Source organism: Equus przewalskii, chromosome 16 (assembly GCF_037783145.1).
Source record: "Equus przewalskii isolate Varuska chromosome 16, EquPr2, whole genome shotgun sequence".
Classification (NCBI taxonomy): Eukaryota; Metazoa; Chordata; class Mammalia; order Perissodactyla; family Equidae; genus Equus; species Equus przewalskii.
In genome coordinates, this window is record NC_091846.1 from 49928194 (window position 1) to 49940913 (window position 12720).

The 12720-nt window shown below is 34.9% G+C and overlaps 1 protein-coding gene across 30 annotated transcripts in view; it reads right to left on the minus strand.

Annotated features, from left to right (window-relative positions):
* The window catches only part of MYCBP2 (MYC binding protein 2), a 256174-nt gene that overhangs the window by 28251 nt on the left and 215203 nt on the right, over nucleotides 1-12720 (minus strand). For all 30 annotated transcript variants that reach the window (XM_070578977.1, XM_070578975.1, XM_070578971.1 and 27 more), the window contains 8 exons: nucleotides 9460-9617; nucleotides 8223-8422; nucleotides 6931-7080; nucleotides 5435-5595; nucleotides 4289-4445; nucleotides 3903-4127; nucleotides 1783-1848; nucleotides 148-387 (listed from right to left, as the gene is read on the minus strand). In XM_070578977.1, the coding sequence (XP_070435078.1) occupies nucleotides 148-387; nucleotides 1783-1848; nucleotides 3903-4127; nucleotides 4289-4445; nucleotides 5435-5595; nucleotides 6931-7080; nucleotides 8223-8422; nucleotides 9460-9617 (1357 nt within the window). The remainder of the gene's footprint in view (nucleotides 1-147; nucleotides 388-1782; nucleotides 1849-3902; nucleotides 4128-4288; nucleotides 4446-5434; nucleotides 5596-6930; nucleotides 7081-8222; nucleotides 8423-9459; nucleotides 9618-12720) is intronic.

Consider the following 12720-nt stretch of genomic DNA (forward strand, 5'->3'; position numbering starts at 1 on the left):
AATGAAACAAGAATTTAGGGCTATAAGAAGAAAAAATGGGCCAGCCACATTTTTAGCCAGTTTTACAAAATATTTTGCTACCCTCTTATTAAAACAATATATTATTTCAATTTATCCTGTGCTAGAAAATGTAGTAAGGCCACTCACTTGAGATGTAATAAGTCTGAACACTCGCAGAGTCTCAGCTTCACAGTTCCTTTGCTGGGCCACACTGGCTGAAATCTGGCCAGCAATTTTAGTGCTTTCACCATCCTTCCAGCCCAGAACCTTAACTTGTCGAACTCTCAGTGTATTTTCTGGGCCTTTTAATTCAATTTTGATGATGTGATTATCTCCTCCTGGAAGTTCACTTGTTACCCAGCCAATGTGCCTGGAATCCAGATCAACCTAGTAAAGCAGAAAAGGGATATAAACCTGACACAGCCGTACTACTGTCTTATCACTGTCCTAGATTTAGCACTAATGACACCAAGCTCAAATGACAAACAACTGTACACATTCAAGTTCATTAGGTTATTTCACATCGATTACCTTATTTAAACCTTGTGAGGATAAGTAATACTATGATAGCTATTATACAGACGAAGAAGTGAGCTATTATCCACACAGGTGGAAAGATTCTAGTAAGTGACAAAGTTGAGAATTGAAACACAGGTTTGACCACTATATGGCTTCTGGGCCCAAGTTACATAAGTGAAACCATTACAATTTATGTGACTGTATTTTACCTATACTGACTGTAAGTAGAAACACCAGATCACTAATGAGGTCTTGTTTTGTACATCTTCACATTAAAGCATCATAAAAGATAGGCATTTTCAATGTACAGTTAATATGTTTTACTTTTGAAGGAAAATTATATAATACATAACTTCACATTTGTGATTCCTTATTTCACTGTATTTCATTGAGAATATAACTTTTTTCAAAGATTAAATTTCAGTGCACCGTGAAATGGTTTTTGACACTATTCTCTTTATAAAATGAAAATTTGCTCTTATGGCATTTGATGTCCTAGGAATGACTTGGAACTTCTACATTATTTCTATAGATACCTAAATTGATATTATTTTAATTGATAAGGTCAATTTTCTAAACAGTATTAAGCATAAACAAATATCTCATTAAAGATTATTTCCCCAAATTCTTTAAAAATTTAAGCAAAATTTAATATTTCTTTAATCCAAAATCTCAATTCATTCTTTCAATATGATCCGAAAAGAAAACAAAAGGTCAACTTTAGTGGGATAAAGTAGCTGCAGAAGACCTTTGATAAAAGTTTCACTAACACAAGCGAGTTTATAGAGAATCTCAGACACATGCCCAGATAAACCTTAACTTGTTTCTAGAGTTGGTTTGTAAACTGACTTGCAACCTAGATACAGTTGCAGTGTTAAAGTGATAGATAGAGGACAACAGCCCACATTTTAACCTGAAGTGTAGATGAATTTAGGTGTTAATTGTGAATCGGATCTGTGACAAATTTTAAGTCACCCTAAATCTTTGCAGGGGAGCAGAAGGCTGTAGAGGGTGGAGGACTATAGGCAGAGTATAATTGCTCATGACTAGAGAACATTTTGGGCAACAATGGGTAAGATGTTTAGCACAGGGATGGTCGTAACTGTTCCTATATATGGACCATTTGTCAATTTAGTGTTCTGTAAGTAGCCGATTTCCTATAATGCTTTGGTAGCATGCCAAGATTAGAACTCAACAGTGGAGACTGAGAAGAAGAAATTTCTCCCTAGGTAGCCAAACATTTAATGACAAAATTTTAGTTACCTGCTTTATTCTGCACAAATCTTCTACTGCTTTGCCAGTTAAGAAGGTCATTGAGGTAACTTTATTCTAAAACAGACAATTCAAAATAGTTATTTTGTCATATTCCTGCTCCAGAACTCACAATATCACATCAGCTCTTCTGCCTGTCTTTTACGGTCCTTTCTAACTGACCTTACTCCATCTGTCTATCTAGCCACAATTCTTACAACTCCAGTCTTTTATTCTTACAAACTATCTTAAATCTCACATTTCAGCCTTTCTCCACGGGTTCTGAGAGAGTGGCTTGGCATTCTTTCTTTTTATCCAAAGTCTAAACATTTAAATTCTATCTCTATTAAGAAGCCTTTCAACAACTCTGCTTGTCACTCTTGTCCCACTCTTATCACTATATTCTCATGGCTTCTGCAAGGAAAAGGAAGGAAGGCAGGTAGTTTAACCAACAAATACTTGTGCGTATCACAATGTACCAAGACTGTCTTATGGACTTGGAGAAAGATATATGAGAATGATAGGTTTCATGCCCTTGAGATCCTTGCCAACCTAGGGGAGGAATCTAACACATAAAATAAATAGCAAATAGCAGAAGTTTAATAGCGTTAAGGACTGAAAAGAGTCATGCTGGTACTAGAGCTAGAGACCTCAAGGATGAGTAAATTTTATGCAAAGCACATCAAGAAAAAGATTAACTAACATATTAATTCCTTGGAGAGCTGCATACTTTAAGTGCCATAGGTTGATGCAATTCAAATCAACAAATGCAGCATATAAGGCACTGTGGTGGGCAGGCTGAGGGACATAGAGGTACATAAGCCTTAAGTTTGCATATAAAGGAGGTTTCTTAAAAGTAAAGCAGATGCCAGTATATATACTGAGACTATTATGTCCCATAAATATTGTTATGATTATCTCCTCTAAAAGGCAAAAATGTCATATCGATTGCAATCATTGTTCTAGGGGAGAGTATGTTCTGGCTTAAATGTATCATGAATCAAAGATAACTTCATACTGAGCAGTGAGTTCTAGCCAAAAAAATGTTTTGAGTTATTACACTTGATAAAGTAGTTGTACCAATTGAAACTTGAGACTGAAGAGGAGATAAGCTCATGATATACTAGTTAAGTCCCTTTTTCTTCTTCAATACCAGGGAAGATAAAATCTGCACAGATGGACAGGAGTTGGGGGTGGCTATGGACGGCAAGGAGTGCTCTGACCACAGACTGGACTTCTGTGGTTGGCATTCCATCCAGGTTATCTGACACCCAACCCCACTGCTGTGGCTCTTCCTGGGAAAGGAAATATGGGAATGGGATAGGAGCAGCTTGGCAACGGTCCACGGGGATTTATTAATACTGATCTGCTAGCAAGCCACATCCATTCTGAGGGAAACAATTCCGAGCAGTATTCTTCCCCAGGAATGGGGGTAGAAGTATGGGAGTTTGGCCGTTGGCGCTACTTTGTCCTTGGTCTCAATACTCCAAGAAATAGGACGCTTTTTCCTCTGATCAGTGCCTTTTATGAAAGAATGCTTAGTTCAGTTTAAACATGTGGACAGGCTAAGGCTAGGGAGAATATAAATTATAATTACTTAGGTTAGTCCAGGAACTCTCCTACTCCCCTACGATGGCTGGGTGTGAGGATTAGAAACTGAAAGCTCTTTACACTACAGGTCAAAGTGTATTAAGTGCCATGAGAATAATGTAAAAAAGAACCCAGGGGAGAGAAAGAGTAATTTATATAGAGGAGGTACTGGTAGTGGATTTCTCTGCTGGGTCTTAGAGATTTTGGGAGAAGCTGACGGGCAGAGTTCAAGGGAGGACTTCTGGGCCAACAGAATAGCTTAAACAAGGCCATGGAGGTAGAAAATTACAGAGCAGACATTTATTTTGCTTAGTTGTAGTCATGGTATATTTGTAATCAGACGTCTATAGAATTCATATTCCACAGTATCCCCAATCATATTAATCTGTCTTTAGACAAGATTTATTTTTGAAATATAAAAATGCTGTTTGGTTGGTGAAGTTCCAAATGAAAATCCTTTTGCTAAACTCACAAATGAGAGTGCATGATTACTAAAGGTCTGAAAAGAACTACTGAATCACAAGTTAAGTTTCCTATCTTACCCCAAGATCTCGGGAATTGTCCACGTGAATAGATACATAGCGGGCATTGATTCCTTTTACACAGTTGATGGTGATGTTCTTAGTTTTGTTTTTATCCTCATCTCCTGATTCCCAAAAGGTTTCTGTGGAACCATCTGTCAAACTGCCAATCATGGCAGGCCGGCTTGAAGTTTTTATGTCAACAATGCTGGTTAAGTCTTTTAAGGACATCACTATGCATAATTCCTACCAGAAACAAATATAAATAATTATAATACTCAAATGGAAATCTTCCATGATAATGGAAGACATAAGAAATAAAAGAATCAAATTGTTTACAAGTAACTTTCAGTTTCTCCTTCAATACATTGTTGAATATTAACAGGGTTAACAGTTAAATGACTGACCTGACTCATAGCTTCAAAGCCAGATTGTATACTGATGCTAAAACTCTCTTCACTATCTCCATCATCTGATTTTGACAAAATGTTGTTAATGTGATGAAAGACGTTGCTCTGATGGAGGAACTGGTGATCAGACTGCTTGAACTTCAGACTCCAGCATCTATAAAGGCAGAAGCAATACATTAAATAATTCTTTTTTCCAGGAATTTCTAAGAATTCCTGGTAAAAAAGCACTCTGGAGTTAATATTTCAAGAAATCTTAATACTCTAGAAAAAAAATGTAAAAATTCGAGGAATAAACTCATTGCTACTGGGTTATTTTTTTTGAGAGATAAAGGTAAGTTCTTTGGAACAAGGCAAGTTCTAAGGAAAGTGCACCCATTTTAAATATAGAAAAATTGGATATATGAAGATGAAGACTACAGAAGCAAAAAAGGTTAAGAAATCAGTTTTGTAGACAAGTGTTCCCCCAATTATAATAGCCCCTCAAATTTACTAGTCTTACAATTCCACACTAATTCAGAGTATGACACGTCTTGTACTTCAAAAATCTTGTGAAGAGGAAAGAAAATCTCCCCTTTGCTGATCTTATCATTAGGGATGTGGGTAGTCAAAATCACTCCATGAACTTATTTCTTATAAAAATCACTGGAGGATTTATATATATGTGTAGTCTAGTATGTGGATCTGAAAACAAGGTTCACAATGTAAAAGTAATGCTAAATCTGAGCAGATGTGGACTTAAAAGCAGGTGATGCTTCTCAAGGTAGTTGTAGGATTGGTTGCATATAACTAGGCTCCACTTCTTAAGATTCTCTTCAATTCAAAACCCCATCTTGATTTCTGTTTTTGAGATGTCATTCTCCCTCTCCCTTTTGTGACATTTAAGATTCAGTGAGGAAGACTGCCACAGCCGGTGATAATTTAGAGCACTAAGAAGTACATTATCCACATTTTACAGAGGGGCAAACAGGTGTGAGCTAAGAAGGACAATTCTAAACTATGACAGTAACGAGGGAAGCACCATCACATCACATAGGGATTCTTTGTAACTTACTATTTAGAGAAGTCTTTCAAGCATTTTGTGCTTTGAATGCTCCATAAAAACCTCTTCTCCAATAGACTCAGAATGCTCAGATATAAAATTACCTGAGGGCCATTTGCTGTAATGAACTGCCACTGGGGAGAGACATCATAAGATCGGAGATTGTTTGAAGCAGGCGGTGAAACGTATGTGGCAAAGGATGAGCGGCTTCACCTGCAATCACTATGTCTGAGAGTGGATGCTCACATACTCTTGTATCTTTCTCCTGAGACAAATTGAAAGCAAACTGATCAGTCTGTGTGCTTGAAGGAATTTTCCCCACAAAAACATATTACATATATTTAAAAGTGTTATGTATACTTTAAAGATACTCGTGTAACAGAAATGTAAACAAAACCAAACCATACCCAAAACATACGTTAAGATTAACTAATTATGCTTATACCACTTTTATGGGAAACAATCATAAGATCACTCATAAATAAAACCACCAAACAAATGAGTAACATATATAAGTATCAATTCTAGTGTGCTCACAAATCTATTAGCAGGGTCAATCTATATGTGTACGTAAAAATGAGCCATTCCTCTCAGTTGAGCCTCACCCAAAGCTGACCCACAGAGTTGTAAGCCAATAAGAAACTGTTTTAATCCAGTAAGTTGTGGAGATGTTTGGTACGCAGGAACAGATAGCTGGTACAGGTGTGTGACAATCTCACATTGTAAATGCGGATTTTTTTCTATTTTTCCTTGCAGTTCTGTCAATTTTTACTTAATATTTTTAAGGCTATATTATTAGGGACATACATGTTCAGAATTAATCTTTTATCATTTTTGTAAAGAATCTTTTTATTCCTAGTAATAATTTTGTCTTGAAATCCATTTTTTCTGGTGCTAATTAGCTGTACCAACTTTACTTTGGTTGGTTTTTATCCAGAATATCTTTGTCTAACTCTCTACTTTTAATCTTCCTGTATCCTTATGTTTTAGATGTGATTCTTATAAACAGCATCTAGCTTTTTTTTGCTATCTATTTTGATAGCCTTGTCTTTTAAATGGAGGATTTAGTCCTCTATGTTTTTACTTTAGATATGGAAATGAGGCCCACAGTGAGCTACAAAGGTAAAAATGCGGCTGGAACCCAGGGATCCAGTTCAATGCTTTTCCATTATATAGGCTGCCTCTTATAAAATCCAAGTGTCTTCTAGCCAAAAGGAGATTTTTGAATTTCATGTCCCTACACAGTATCATTTTACTCTCTGATATCTTACAGCAATATCGTAAAGTAGACTGATCGTCTATGTAATAATGTTGCCCTGGTTATCTGTCTTATATTCTACTGTAATAGCTTATACCTTCTAGTTGATTGCTTCCTGACAATGATGTTTAGTGAGAAATCAGAATTGACTGACAGTATTTTCGCTAGAGAGAAAACTTTCAGTAAGTATAGTTAATATGTTGCTCATAGCAACAAAATTTTATTCTTGCCTTTAGGTTATATAATCTGTGAATGACCTCATTCAAATTACCGCACTATCTGAAGGTGGTACTACTCTTTTATAAAAATATAGACAATTAAAAAAACAAAAATCTCACTTACTTGTTCTGCATTTTCTTTGTTTGTTTTATTTTCCTCATCCTCTTCTTCCTCTGTTTCTACTGGAGCAGGAGTCAATGATGCCACAAAATGCCACAGAATATCATGGAGAGAAGTTGTTTGGATGACATTACACAGAAGCCAGTTGAAAGCCTGAATAAATGATGGTTAAATGAGTCCAAGATAAAAAGAAAATATACAATTAAAAAATGCAGGGCCTTTCTTACTCAGAAACAAAGTACCTCCACAGACTAAGTGTTTCAAGGAAAGATACTAAGTTTGACCTTCATTCCACTGAAAGCCCACTGAACTTGAAATAGTCAATATTTTTGGTCCTAATTTTAAAAAAAACATAATAATAGGGAAAATAGTACTTACAAAATGCAATACCAAAATACTTTTTCAAACCACGTTTTTTTTGCTGAGGAAGATTTGCCCTTAGCTAACAACTGTTGCCAATTTCTCTTTCTTTGTATGTGAGCTGCTACCCCAGCACGGTCACTGACAAACGAGTAGTGTAGGTCTGCATCTGGGAACCGAACCCTGGGCCACCAAAGTGGAGCATTTTGAACTTAACCACTAGGCTATTGGGGCTGGCCCTCAAACCACTTTTTATTTCAAAAATTCATCTTAATATTAATTTACTCAAGCAAATTTTTTTCCAACTTGCATTTAGGAAAAACATAGGCTGTTCCTCAAGCTCTACACAAACTACCACTTAGTTAAATATATTTATATTGCTCCCATCAACAAAGTGGCAGGTTATCATACCTATGATAAAGAAAAAAACGTATGCTATATACAAATCTATGATATACAACAATCCTCTCATTTCCAGAAAATAGATTGACTCAGATATCATTAAATTTATAACTCAAAAGCCCTACTTCTCATCCCCTTTATTCTTTTTTTTTTCCTGCTTTTTTCTCCCCAAATCCCCCCAGTATATAGTTGTCTATTTTAGTTGTGGGTCCTTCTAGTTGTGGCAACCTTTGATTATTCTAACTGAAATGACACTGTGATTTCAAAAAGCTTTTAAAAAAGATAATATCAGGATTCAAATAATAAAGCAATTCACAAATAAATTTCTTCTGAGTGCTTAACTATGGAACTCTAAATTCATTTATATTCATAAAATTAAGAGTTTAATTTTGATGTAAATGTTTGATATTTTCAATTGGCTACTGTTTCTCTTAATTTGTTGCAATTTCTGTTTGGTAAAAAAGGGACATCATTAAATGGAATTATCACATGATTTGTATGATGAATCAACAACCCCACGAATGTATTCATACCTCCATAGCAAAAACTCGACAAGCAGATTTCCTTAATGCCTGTTTCATTGCTATTTCAAGACCTTCTAGATCATGATGCTGTATAACAAAAGCTAAAACTGGCCACTGGAAATTTCGTTCTCCTTTGGAAAGAGAGCTGTGGGCTGAGATTAGCCGGGAAAGCTCAGGAGATGGATGTCTCAAGAGGGAAGAACCAACTTCTATTAAAAAAAAAAAAAAGAAAATTAATTTTCACATGCAATACATAAGATTAATATACTTCAGATGATACTAAAAATAATAGTATCTGGCTTATTCACTTTAGAGTCTTTGGGTTTTTTTTTTTTTTTTTGCATGGGACACAAATCATAACGACTTCAATTTTTACTGAGGCTCAGAAAGAGTAAATATCTTACTTTCCTAAAGTCATACAGCTATTAAGTTGCAGAGGCGGGTTTTGAATCCAGGACTGAATCTAAAGTTCATGTTTCTAAAACACTAAACACTAAGTGATTTATTTTCTCCCTAAACGGCATCTACATTTTATCCCCATCATTTTCTAAAGGAGTGCTTTATAACAAAGCTGTCTCAATAAAAGCTCAAAAATATTTGTTGAATGAATCTATACATCACTGGGAGATGTTCAATGTTTTCCTTGGGGTCTTCAATAAGATACATAATCATCTATCTATAAATATTAGGTCAGATCTTCATTTTAGTAAGTGCCCTACCTGATAAATCAGTACCATGTTATCTTTTTCTCTTGTGTTTCTTTCTTTATTCTTGAGACAGACTCAACCAACCCCAATTTGGGGCCAAGATAGCAATTGGTCCAGATTATCTGATTAAGAGTTACTCATATCACCCAATTTTATTATCTAGGTAGAGTGGTAGCAGCTGCAAGAGTTATAAGCTTCTGTTGGGAGTCGGAAGACAATTGTGAAAGTAAAGTCATTGCAACTACTGGTTCACTGACACTTAGTGGAAGAGATAACGGCAGCAATATTTGGCTTAGACATCTAACAAGCAAGATTTTAACCGTCAATTTATTCTTGAATAATCACTGAATGATCTCGGGGGGGTCTCCTCTAACTAATGCAAAATTTAGAAAGGCACATTTATGGCTGTGTCACAGAGCGTATGTGTACCACAATTTACAATTAATCCATTCCTCTTCCTTCAAAAATTAGATTTTAAAAAATATCTGCAAATAAAACCATTTAGATCACTCAGTCTTCCTTTTCTTCTTTATACTTACCAGTGTCTCCACTGTTAACTCTTCTTCTAGGAATGGCTTTAACTCGTGCAGGTAAAATGGAGTGTTGTTTGTCATATTCAGAAGCAACAACTGAGTATGATCTTTGGAAGACAGTTCTCTTTGCAAGATCAGTATCAGTTATGGGACTAGTTTCCAAACTGCAGACAGAACAAGAGGACAGAAAAAAACTTAGGAAAAAAGTCAATGAAACGAGACTATATTTAGTTTATAATAGTGTAGTCAACTATGTGACCCTATATGCACATGGAAAAACACAAATTCAAAGCCAACTTGACAATCTCTGTTTAAATCATAGTTTGATCTTTCCACATGCAATAACATTTTGACTGATTTCAGAACTGCATCTTAAAACTTTCGGTTTTCTTAAATCTACTTTGCATTTTAAATGAAAAAGAAGAAAAGGCATCAAATGTTCTAAGCTCCTTTCAGAATCAAAAGCATGGTGGTGAAAGTCGTGTATCATGACATTCAAGAAAAACAGGCAGATATATTCATAAGAGCACTGAATAGAAAGGAAATGGATATGTACATACAGAGACCTAATAAAATGGAAAGTGAAATGAGTCAATCTTCTTTTGGCATATGAGTGTCCTAGTAGGTTTCTCATTCTTGGGAAGTGCCGCTCAAAGCCCTTTCTCGAGCATGGCCACCCCAAAGTGTTAATGAAAGGTAACAAACTGATTTTTGGCATCACTTATATTATACTTACATTCTATATAAAAACTCAATGATTTTCATTGAAGTTCAAGTAAACAATTTCTCTATTTACTATAGCAACATTAAAAAACACTTGAAAAGTTATTACGATGGTTATATAATTCCCTTTATTGAAGCATTTTATAAAAAAGAGAAATTATCTCCCCTTACTTTTTCCCTGAGACAAATTTACAAACTGTTCTCTTCATTTATTATTTTTTCTGAGACCTCATTCCAAAGTGGGATATTTTTGCTCTCCTTGAGTTCTGGAGTTGTTTCTTTTCCATTATTTCAAGCCAGGTTTGAAATCCTACATCCCCCAGTACAGCTTAGGTATTTTCTAGTAAGTGGCTAACTCCCTGGCTGTCTTCTTTACTCACCCACCTCTCTAAGTGTATAAACATTTTTTTTAAATAAACTATAAATGTTGTACATAACTGACTGGAGTAAATGTGCCGGGATGTTAGTTTGGGCTGTTTGGTTCCAGAATGACCAGAATATAGGGATATGTTAATTTAATCCACATTACATATGGTGCTACTATAAACCACAAGATATCTGTTCTGCTTTCAGAGGAAGTTTATCTAACACCTTAAAAAAAAGAATTGTTATACAACCTAAAAAATAATGACTTGTTGTTATAAAAGTGATCATGCTTGTGAAAAAACTCAAGCAACACAGGAATACCCAAAAGAAGCAACAAAGATGACCACCATTAATTCAACCTTGGCTACTTTGAGCTAGATAATTCCTTGTTGTAGGGGGTTGTCCTGCATACTGTAGGATGCTTAGCAACATTCTTGGCCTCTACTCACTAGGGTGCCCGTGGAACTAGCCCAGTTATGACAACCAAAAATACTTTCAAACATTGTCAGGTGTCACCTGGGAGGCAAAATCAACCCCCATTGAGAACCACTGATTTAATGGATTCATTATTCATCACCTTTTATAATAGCTTCAGTTTGTCAAAACTTCTTTAAAGAATAGCTCAAAGGTGCTATGTTTCCTGAATTATTGTATGCTTAAGAATGTCTCAACCTGGCTGAATATAAAACACTTGGATCACGGTTTTTTTCTTTAGGATTTTATATACATAAGTGTATAGTCTTTTAAACATGCTTTTCATTAATCATTTGATTAATCCATAATTAGATTCTTTTATATTTTATTGTATTATATAAAGTGTTATCTTATATAAAATATAAAATGTTATCTATCTTATATATAGATCTTTTATATTTCTGAGTATGTCTGACTGGGTAAAACTTCTAAGGTAATATTTTCTTTCTTTTGGAGCTTTAGAGACATCATTTCATTTTTTTCTTTCATTCAAAGTTGTTATACAGAAGTCTGAATTCAGTCTTTTTCCTTTTGCAAGATGACTTGTTTTTCTCTGCTCAGATACTTGAAAAATTCTCATGGTTTTTCTCATAGCGTTTCAATAACTTAAGCTATTTCTTACATTTACCTATTACAAAAATTTCCTTTTAATCTGGAAACTCAGCACTTTATTATTTTGGGAAATTTTTTCTTATATTTTGCTTTAGATAAATTTTATTCTATATTTGTTGGATTTTCTACTATGAAAATACCAGTTATTCTTATGTTGGATTGTCCTGTTTCCATACCTGTTATCTTCACGCTAATTGCTATAATCTCTTTGTCCTTTTATTCTTTCGTCATTGTGATTATCTCAAACTTTTCCTCTATGTCAATAACTCAAGTTACTATTCTAAACATTTCTAACTTATTAGTCTTATAATGATGCTGATTTGGTTTTCAGTCTGTCCTCTTAGCTCTGTAATGGATCTTTTTACCTCATTCTGCTTTTTAACCCATTCTCACATTTGAGTCTTTGTTTTATTAAATTTATATCAAGTTTTTCAGTACTACAGAGTATTTACAGAAATTTTCTTTTTTTCCTTGAGAAAGTTTTCTTTCAGATTGAGTTCTTCATCTGACCTATATGACATACCATTTATTTTCTGTAGGCAGCTCTGTCTAGGTCTTTTGTTATTTCTGATAAAGTATGGGTGGATTTCCCTAGACGTCCTTTTCCACAATATTTGATGTCTGTTTTATTCCCCTCTAAGAGATAACTTGAGATTTTATTCAATGTTCTATAGCAGGGACCATCCCACCTAGTTGGGTGTATATCCTATTTCGGTGGCAGCATTCCCTAGGTCCTTGGATTGTGGCTTTGCTTCTGGAAGGAGCTATGGAAAACAGAATTCCCTAGAAGATTTTCAACTTCTTCTGTGACACTACTGACGATACTAGACACCTCTACACTAGAGGATTTTATCTTGACTATGATATTCCATAATACATAAAATAAACATCATAGATATATTTCATTATCTTTACCTAAAGTTTATACCACTTGATTTTCATCCTAAAGGGTAATACTAACCCAATGAATCACACTTATCAAACTAGTCTCAAAACGGTTTCTAACACTTTAAAAAAAAATCTCTCTCCTTTAAAGATACTTTACTACCTTTAAAGATAGAAAAGGCTGCCCTGCACTGTTCAGAAAAAATT